The sequence below is a fragment of the Melanostigma gelatinosum genome (genome assembly GCF_949748355.1).
Source record: "Melanostigma gelatinosum genome assembly, chromosome: 13".
Classification (NCBI taxonomy): Eukaryota; Metazoa; Chordata; class Actinopteri; order Perciformes; family Zoarcidae; genus Melanostigma; species Melanostigma gelatinosum.
In genome coordinates, this window is record NC_136646.1 from 26,135,676 (window position 1) to 26,146,129 (window position 10,454).

The 10,454-nt window shown below is 44.0% G+C and overlaps 1 protein-coding gene across 2 annotated transcripts in view; it reads right to left on the reverse strand.

The window, feature by feature from the left end:
- Positions 1 to 4,422: 4,422 nt before the first annotated feature.
- The window catches only part of samd14 (sterile alpha motif domain containing 14), a 17,126-nt gene continuing 11,094 nt past the window's right edge, over positions 4,423 to 10,454 (reverse strand). For both annotated transcript variants that reach the window (XM_079282027.1, XM_079282026.1), the window contains exons 9-11: positions 5,994 to 6,116; positions 5,696 to 5,851; positions 4,423 to 4,942 (exon numbers count right to left, since the gene is read on the reverse strand). In XM_079282027.1, the coding sequence (XP_079138153.1) occupies positions 4,799 to 4,942; positions 5,696 to 5,851; positions 5,994 to 6,116 (423 nt within the window). In that variant the 3' untranslated portion in view covers positions 4,423 to 4,798. The remainder of the gene's footprint in view (positions 4,943 to 5,695; positions 5,852 to 5,993; positions 6,117 to 10,454) is intronic.

Genomic DNA, 10,454 nt, shown 5'->3' on the forward strand with positions numbered 1-10,454 from the left:
CCACAGGCCCGTCGCCCTGACCTCTGAGGTCATTGAGTCTTTTGAGCGCCTTGTCCTGTCCCATCTAAAAACCCTCACCGACCCACTCCTGGACCCCCTGAAGTTCGCCTACAGAGCCAACAGGTCTGTAGATGATGCAGTCAACTTGGCCCTTCACTTCATCCTCCAGCGTCTGGACTCCCCAGGAACCTACGCCAGGATCCTGTTTGTGGACTTCAGCTCTGCCTTCAACACCATCATCCCGTCTCTGCTGCATGATAAGCTCTCCCAGCTGCAGGTGCCCGACTCCACCTGCAAGTGGATCACAGACTTCCTGTCTGACAGGAAGCAGTGCGTGAAGCTGGGAAAGCACGTCTCATCCTCCAGGACCATCAGCACCGGTTCTCCCCAAGGCTGCGTTCTTTCCCCTCTGCTCTTCTCCCCGTACACCAACAGCTGCACCTCCAGTCACCAGTCCGTCAAGCTCCTGAAGTCCGCGGATGACACCACCCTCATTGGACTCATCTCTGGTGGGGATGAGTCCGCCTACAGGTGGGAGACTGACCATCTGGTGACCTGGTGCGGTCTGAACCTGGAGCTCAATGCTGTAACCCTGTATATCTACCACTAATAACCCTATACATGGCACTAATATCCCTGTATATTTATCACTAATAACCCTATACATGGCACTAATAACCCTGTATATATGTGACTAATAACTCTATACATGGCACTAATAACCCTGTATATTTATCACTAATAACCCTATACATGGCACTAATAACCCTGTATGTATATCACTAATAACCCTATACATGGCACTAATAACCCTGTATATATGTGACGAATAACTCTATACATGGCACTAATAACCCTGTATGTATATCACTAATAACCCTATACATGGCACTAATATCCCTGTATATTTATGACTAATAACTCTATACATGGCACTAATAACCCTGTATATGTATCACCAACAACTCTATACATGGCACTAATAACCCTGTATATAAACACTAATAACTATACATGGCACGAATAACCCTGTATATTTATCACTAATAACTCTATACATGGCACTAATAACCCTGTATATAAACACTAATAACTATACATGGCACGAATAACCCTGTATATTTATCACTAATAACTCTATACATGGCACTAATAAGCCTGCATATTTATCACCAATAACTCTATACATGGCACTAATAACCCTGTATATATCACTAATAACCCTGTATATTTATCACTAATAACCCTTTACATGGCACTAATAACCCTGCATATTTATCACTAATAACTCTATACATGGCACTAATAAGCATGCATATGTATCTCTAATAACCCTATAAATGGCACTAATAACCCTGTATATATATATCACTAATAACTCTACACTGCATGGATCCTGGACTACCTCACCAACCGTCCACAGTATGTGCGGATACGAGAGTGTGAGTCAGATCGGGTGTCCTGCAGCACAGGGGCCCCACAGGGAACCGTTCTGGATCCATTCCTCTTCTCCATTTACACCTCGGACTTCAAACACAACTCTGCCAACTGCCACCTGCAAAAGTTCTCTGACGACTCTGCAATCGTCAGCCTCATCTCCGCCGATGACGACAGAGAATACAGGGAACTAAACCAGGACTCTTTAGGGTGGTGCCAGCGGAACCGCCTCCACATCAACTCCAGCAAGACCAAGGAGCTGGTGGTGGACTTCCTCCGACACAAACGCCCTCCTCCGACACCGGTGAGCATCCAGGGACTGGACATTGAGGTCGTGAAGTCGTATAAGTACCTGGGTGTTCACTTGAACAATAAACTGGACTGGACTGACCAGTCCAGTCCAGTCCAGACCCGACCAGTTCGGGTCTTTATAAAAAAGGACAGCGCAGACTCTTTCTGCTGAGGAGACTGAGGTCTTTTGGGGTGCAGGGAGCACTCCTGAAGACCTTCTTCGACTCCGTGGTGGCATCAGCCATCTTCTATGGAGTGGTCTTCTGGAGCAGCAGCATCGCGGCAGCTGACAGGAGGAGACTGGACAAACTGGTGAGGAAGGCCAGCAGCGTGCTGGGATGTCCACTGGATACTGTGGAGGTGGTGGGAGACAGGAGGATGATGGCGAAGCTCTCATCCCTGATGAGCCACGCCTCCCACCCCATGCAGGACACTGTGGCAGCTCTGCACAGCTCCTTCAGTCACCGGCTGATTCACCCCCAGTGTCTGAGGGAGCGGTACCGCGAGTCCTTCCTCCACGCTGCTGTCAGGCTGCACAACAAACTGCTCTCGGTGGACCACGAACACTTGAACACGAACACTTTGAACACTTCTGATCACTTTAACACTTTAATTCATTCACCTGGTGCAATATCCAATACATTTAAGTATTTTCTAATATTTTTTATTCCGTCTGTATATTCTGCATATGCTGGTATATTTAATATTTAATACTCTTCTTTACTGTCCTATTTTATTACTGTTTTACTGTTTACTGTTTCGTTTAGTAATATTACTTGATTTTTATCTTTTATTTTTATTTACTGTGAGCAATGCTGCTGTAATCCTGCAATTTCCCCACTGAGGGACTAATAAAGGATTATCTTATACATGGCACTAATAACCCTGTATATTTCACCAATAACTCTATACATTACCACGAATAACCGTGTATATATATCACTAATAACCCTGCAGAAGAATGCAGCCATACCTGCACTCCCTCTATCACTCTGTGTGACTCCCTCTATCACTCTGTGTGACTCCCTCTATCACTCTGTGTGACTCCCTCTATCACTCTGTGTGACTCCCTCTATCACTCTGTGTGACTCCCTCTATCTCTCTGTGTGACTCCCTCTATCTCTCTGTGTGACTCCCTCTATCTCTCTGTGTGACTCCCTCTATCACTCTGTGTGACTCCCTCTATCACTCTGTGTGACTCCCTCTATCACTCTGTGTGACTCCCTCTATCACTCTGTGTGACTCCCTCTATCACTCTGTGTGACTCCCTCTATCTCTCTGTGTGACTCCCTCTATCTCTCTGTGTGACTCCCTCTATCACTCTGTGTGACTCCCTCTATCTCTCTGTGTGACTCCCTCTATCACTCTGTGTGACTCCCTCTATCTCTCTGTGTGACTCCCTCTATCTCTCTGTGTGACTCCCTCTATCTCTCTGTGTGACTCCCTCTATCACTCTGTGTGACTCCCTCTATCTCTCTGTGTGACTCCCTCTATCTCTCTGTGTGACTCCCTCTATCACTCTGTGTGACTCCCTCTATCTCTCTGTGTGACTCCCTCTATCTCTCTGTGTGACTCCCTCTATCTCTCTGTGTGACTCCCTCTATCTCTCTGTGTGACTCCCTCTATCTCTCTGTGTGACTCCCTCTATCACTCTGTGTGACTCCCTCTATCTCTCTGTGTGACTCCCTCTATCTCTCTGTGTGACTCCCTCTATCTCTCTGTGTGACTCCCTCTATCTCCCTGTGTGACTCCCTCTATCTCCCTGTGTGACTCCCTCTATCTCTCTGTGTGACTCCCTCTATCTCTCTGTGTGACTCCCTCTATCACCCTGTGTGACTCCCTCTATCTCTCTGTGTGACTCCCTCTATCACTCTGTGTGACTCCCTCTATCTCTCTGTGTGACTCCCTCTATCTCTCTGTGTGACTCCCTCTATCACTCTGTGTGACTCCCTCTATCTCTCTGTGTGACTCCCTCTATCACTCTGTGTGACTCCCTCTATCTCTCTGTGTGACTCCCTCTATCTCTCTGTGTGACTCCCTCTATCTCTCTGTGTGACTCCCTCTATCTCTCTGTGTGACTCCCTCTATCTCTCTGTGTGACTCCCTCTATCTCCCTGTGTGACTCCCTCTATCTCTCTGTGTGACTCCCTCTATCTCCCTGTGTGACTCCCCCGTTGACGTGGTGGAGTCCTTCCTCTTCCTGAGCTCCATCATATCTCAGGACCTCAAGTAGGAGCTGAACATCAGCTCCATCACCAAGAAGGCTCAGCAGAGGATGTACTTCCTGAGGCAGCTGAAGAAGTTCAACCTGCCAAAGACAATGATGGTGCATTTCTACAGAGCCATCATTGAGTCCATCCTCTGCACTTTATTTTATATTTCACTGCATTTCATATTTTACTGTCAATTTTTATATGTTTCTACTTTTTGCACTGTGTTGATTGTTGTTGATTGTTTAATGATATGCACCACCCGTCATGTCAAATTCCTTGTATGTGCAACATACCTCTGCAATAAACGGTTCTGGTTCTGATTTGGATTATTATAACTCTTCATCACTCATGTTTTCTGGAGTTTTCTGGAAAAGAAAACTGCAAAACGTTTCTCACAGATGTATTTATTGAAATGATTTGAAGGTTTAGTGATGTTCTGATTCATTCTTCTTCACTTCTTTTATCACTAAATCACCTCCAGATGTTTCTTCTTCTTTTGCAGGAACAACTTTTGTCTTTCAAAACATTTCAACCAGCTTCTTCCAGCTAGAAGACTATCAGGCCCCGCCTCCAGGAAGTGACGTCACAGACTATAACCCCGCCCCAGGAGAGGGAGTTGTCAAATGGGCGTGCTTAATGCAGACCCTGCTCTTCAGAGATTCAACTTTAAATTTAAAATGATGAATTTGATCAAAAAAACAAACTGACTTATGGTTGTCCTTCAGGGACACCGTAGAGACACCGACCCAATGTCCACTCTGTCTTTTGTACACAATCCAGGAGGACACTGAGACCCACAGAGACTGTCTGTCTGTCTGACTGTCTGTTTGCCCTCTGTCTCCCTCTGGTGGTGGAGGTCAGTTCCTGTGGTATTCGTTGTCTCTTCTTCGTTGCTTCTGTTTCTGTCTCAGAGCTTTTCTTTCTTTCTCGGCTGCAGAGTGAAGATCTTTGATGCGACGCTTGAAAACGCTGCGATCTGAAGAACTGAGGACACCGAGAGCCTGAGGGACGAGGACAGAGGTCTCACTCTGATTTTTATATCAAACACTAAATATGAGACAGAGGTCCCGCTCTGATGTTTATATCAAACACTAAATATGAGACAGAGGTCTCACTCTGATGTTTATATCAAACACTAAATATGAGACAGAGGTCTCACTCTGATGTTTATATCAAACACTAAATATGAGACAGAGGTCTCACGCAGATTTTTATATCAAACACTAAATATGAGACAGAGGTCTCACTCTCATGTTTATATCAAACACTAAATATGAGACAGAGGTCTCACTCTGATGTTTATATCAAACACTAAATATGAGACAGAGGTCTCACTCTGATTTTTATATCAAACACTAAATATGAGACAGAGGTCTCACTCTGATGTTTATATCAAACACTAAATATGAGACAGAGGTCTCACTCTCATGTTTATATCAAACACTAAATATGAGACAGAGGTCTCACTCTGATGTTTATATCAAACACTAAATATGAGACAGAGGTCTCACTCTGATTTTTATATCAAACACTAAATATGAGACAGAGGTCTCACTCTGATGTCTATATCAAACACTAAATATGAGACAGAGGTCTCACTCTGATGTTTATATCAAACACTATATATGAGACAGAGGTCTCACTCTGATGTTTATATCAAACACTAAATATGAGACAGGTCTCACACTTCATACCAATATGAATAAATATATAGTGAGACAATGAGTCATAATTGTAGAATAAGTCTTCTTCACCTTCAGCTTGTTGCCATCCATCTGCAGCAGCTGTTGTCCGTCTACGTCTCTTGCACTGAATTCTGGGACGTATTGCTCCATGTGGAGTCCTCTCAGCCAATGAGAGACCTGCTGGGTCGTCCATGACGACACGAGACAGGAAGAGTCCTCAAAGGGCTGAGGAGGAGAAGGAGGAGGAAGAGGAAGAGGAAGAGGAGGATAAGGAGGAAGAGAAAGAAGAGTTTTCACTCTGATGCACCTCCTGCTGTATCTTACAGACCATAATACCCTGTCACCATGGTAACCGTGTGTGTGTTACCTCATCAGAGGACTGGGACAGTGTGTGGTACGGGTGGGAGGATCTGGAGGAAGAGGAGTCAACAGGAGGAGAGGAGGAGATGTGAGGAAGAGGAGGAGAGAACTCCTCACTGAGAGCCGACTCCTGAAGGACCAAGAAAGGAAGTAGTTATTGATCAGATCCAGTGTTTGATAGATTTAACAATATGTGACACAATATGTGACTTGTAGAAACAATATGTGATTTGTAGACACATGATCAGAATCAGAATCAGAATCAGAAACCGTTTATTGTCATTGTATGTTGAACAAACAAGGAATTTGACATGACGGGAGGTGCGTAACATTTAACAACAATCAACAACGAGCAACAATGCAAAGTAGAACAAATTAAATTGACAGAAAATATAAGATAAAGTAAAATATAATAAAGTGAAATATAAGATAAAGTGAAATATAAAATAAAGTGAAGTCGAGTGCACAAGCGGTGTCGTGTGAAAGTGTCCAGTGTGATAGACGGATGTGCGGGAGTGACCGGTGGGACTTTGTCCTGGGGAGGACAGAGTCAGTGGGGGTCCCGGGCTCTGTTAATGAGCCCGACTGCCGACGGGAAGAAACTGTTCGTGTGTCGTGAGGTCTTGGTCCTGATGGACCTCAGCCTCCTACCAGATGGAAGGGGCACCAACAGGTCATGTCCAGGGTGGGAGGGGTCAGATACAATCCTTCTTGCTCGCTTCAGGGTTCTTAAAGTGAACAAGTCCTGGAGGGACGGCAGATTGCAGCCGATCACCTCTCAGCAGAGTGAATGATGCGCTGCAGTCTGTCCTTGTCCTTGGCTGTGGCTGCAGCGTACCAGACGGTGATGGAGGAGCAGAGGATGGACTCAATGATGGCTCTGTAGAAATGCACCATCATTGTCTTTGGCAGGTTGAACTTCTTCAGCTGCCTCAGGAAGTACATCCTCTGCTGAGCCTTCTTGGTGATGGAGCTGATGTTCAGCTCCTACTTGAGGTCCTGAGATATGATGGAGCTCAGGAAGAGGAAGGACTCCACCACGTCAACGGGGGAGTCACACAGGGAGATAGAGGGAGTCACACAGAGAGATAGAGGGAGTCACACAGAGAGATAGAGGGAGTCACACAGAGAGATAGAGGGAGTCACACAGAGAGATAGAGGGAGTCACACAGGGAGATAGAGGGAGTCACACAGAGAGATAGAGGGAGTCACACAGAGAGATAGAGGGAGTCACACAGAGAGATAGAGGGAGTCACACAGAGAGATAGAGGGAGTCACACAGGGAGATAGAGGGAGTCACACAGAGTGATGGGGGCTGGTGGGGCTGCGTTCTTCCTGAAATCCACAACCATCTCCACTGTCTTTAGAGCGTTGACCTCTAGGTTGTTCAGACCGCACCAGGTCACCAGATGGTCAGTCTCCCACCTGTAGGCGGACTCATCCCCACCAGAGATGAGTCCAATGAGGGTGGTGTCATCCGCAAACTTCAGGAGCTTGACGGACTGGTGACTGGAGGTGCAGCTGTTGGTGTACGGGGAGAAGAGCAGAGGGGAAAGAACGCAGCCTTGGGGGGAGCCGGTGCTGATGGTCCTGGAGGATGAGACGTGCTTTCCCAGCTTCCTGGGGAGTCCAGATGCTGGAGGATGAAGTGAAGGGCCATGTTGACTGTGTCATCTACAGATCTGTTGGCTCTATAGGCGAACTTCAGGGGGTCCAGGAGTGGGTTGGTGAGGGTTTTTAGGTGGGACAGGACGAGGCGCTCAAAAGACTTCATGACCACAGAGGTCAGGGCGACGGGCCTGTAGTCATTGAGTCCTGTGATCCTTGGTTTTTTAGGGACAGGGATGATGGTGGAGGCCTTGAAGCATGCTGGTTTGTGGCATGTCTCCAGGGAGGTGTTGAAAATGTCTGTAAACACCGGAGACAGCTGGTCAGCACAATACTTCAGGGTGGAGGGGGAGATCAAGTCTGGGCCGGCTGCTTTGCGGGGATTCTGTTTTTTAAAGAGCCTGTTTACATCACTCTCCTGAATAGAGAGAGTCGTCACTGGGGGTGGGGGGGGGGGCGCTGGAATGGGTGGTACAGAGGCATGGGCCCCTGCTGAGCTGGGGGAGGGGGGCTGGTGGACTGGTGATGGTTGATGGAGCTGTGGGGATGGAGTCAGGACTGTCCCATTGTCTTTCAAAGCGGCAGTAGTGCTCACTCAGCTCGTCTGCCAGGCGGAGGTCGTTCATGGAGTGGGGGGGTTTTGGGCTTGTAGTTGGTGATCTGACTGAGACCTCTCCAGGCAGAAGCAGAGTCGTTGGCTGAGAGCTGATGTTGCAGTTTCTCAGAGTACAGTTGTTTAGCATCTCTCACTGCCTTGCTAAACCTGTATTTCGACTCTTTGTACAAGTCCTTGTCCCCACTCTTAAAGGCCTGATCTTTCTGCAGCCTTAGCTTCCTGAGTTCTGCTGTGAACCAGGGTTTGTCGTTGTTGTAACTCACCCTGGTGCTTGTTGGAATACAGCTGTCCTCACAGAAGCTGATATATGAAGTTACAGCCTCTGTGTACTCATCCAGACTGTTGGTAGCAGTCCTGAAGACATCCCAGTCTGTACTGTCCAAACACGGCCAAAGATCCTCTAGAGCCTCACTGGTCCACTTCTTGAATTTCCTCACCACAGGTTTACACAGCTTGAGTTTCTGCCTGTATGAGGGAATCAGATGGACCATGACGTGGTCAGAGAGTCCCAGTGCAGCCCGAGGGACGGCGTGATATGCCCCGCTGATTGTGGTGTAGCAGTGGTCCAGAATGTTCTCCTCTCTGGTAGGGCATTTAATAAACTGACGGTATTTAGGGAGTTTATGGCTGAGGTTTCCTTTGTTAAAGTCACCAAGGACAATAACTGGAGAGTCCGGGTAGGTCCGCTCCACACACAGTATCTGGTCGGCGAGATGATACGACTTATAGAAAGAAGATATAACTTGTATTGACAATATGTGACTTGTAGAAACTAGATACGACTTGTAGCAAACAAGATAACAATTGTACAAACAAAATAATAACTTGTAGAAACAAGATGTGACTTGTAGAAACAATATGTATCTTGTAGAAACAATATATAACTTGTAGAAACAAGATATAACTTGTAGAAAGAAGATATAACTTGTAGAAACGAGATATAACTTGTAGAAACGAGATATAACTTGTAGAAAGATGATATAACTTGTAGAAACAAGATGTAACTTCTAGAAACAAGATATAACTTGTAGAAACAATATATGACTTGTAGAAAGAAGATATAACTTGTAGAAACAAGATATGACTTGTAGAAACAAGATATAACTTGTGGAAACAATATATTACTTGTAGAAACAAGATATAACTTCTAGAAACAAGATATAACTTGTAGAAACAAGATGTGACTTGTAGAAACTAGATACGACTTGTAGCAAACAAGATAACAATTGTACAAACAAAATAATAACTTGTAGAAACAAGATGTGACTTGTAGAAACAATATGTATCTTGTAGAAACAATATATAACTTGTAGAAACAAGATATAACTTGTAGAGACATTATATAACTTGTAGAAAGAAGATATAACTTGTAGAAAGAAGATATAACTTGTAGAAACGAGATATAACTTGTAGAAAGAAGATATAACTTGTAGAAACAAGATGTAACTTGTAGAAACAAGATATAACTTGTAGAAACAATATATGACTTGTAGAAACAAGATATAACTTGTGGAAACAATATATTACTTGTAGAAACAAGATATAACTTGTAGAAACAAGATGTGACTTGTAGAAACAAGATATAAAAACAAGATGTGACTTGTAGAAACATTATATAACTTGTAGTAACAACATATAACTTGTAGAAAGAAGATATAACTTGTAGAAACAATATATAACTTGTAGAAAGAAGATATAACTTGTAGAAACAAGATGCGACTTGTAGAAACATTATATAACTTGTAGAAAGAAGATATAACTTGTAGAAAGAAGATATAACTTGTAGAAGCAAGATATAACTTGTAGAAACGAGATATAACTTGTAGAGACAAGATGTAACTTGTAGAAACAATATATAACTTGGAGAAACAAGATATAACTTGTAGAAACAAGATGTAACTTGTTGAAACAAGATATAACTTGTAGAAACAATATATAACTTGTAGAAACAAGATATAACTTGTAGAAACATTATATAACTTGTAGAAAGAAGATATAACTTGTAGAAACATTATATAACTTGTAGACAGAAGATATAACTTGTAGAAACAAGATATAACTTGTAGACAGAAGATATAACTTGTAGAAACAAGATATAACTTGTAGAAACATTATATAACTTGTAGACAGAAGATATAACTTGTAGAAACATTATATAACTTGTAGAAACAAGATATAACTTGTAGAAACAAGATATAACTTTTATAAACAAGATATAACTCGTAGAAACAAGATATAACTTGT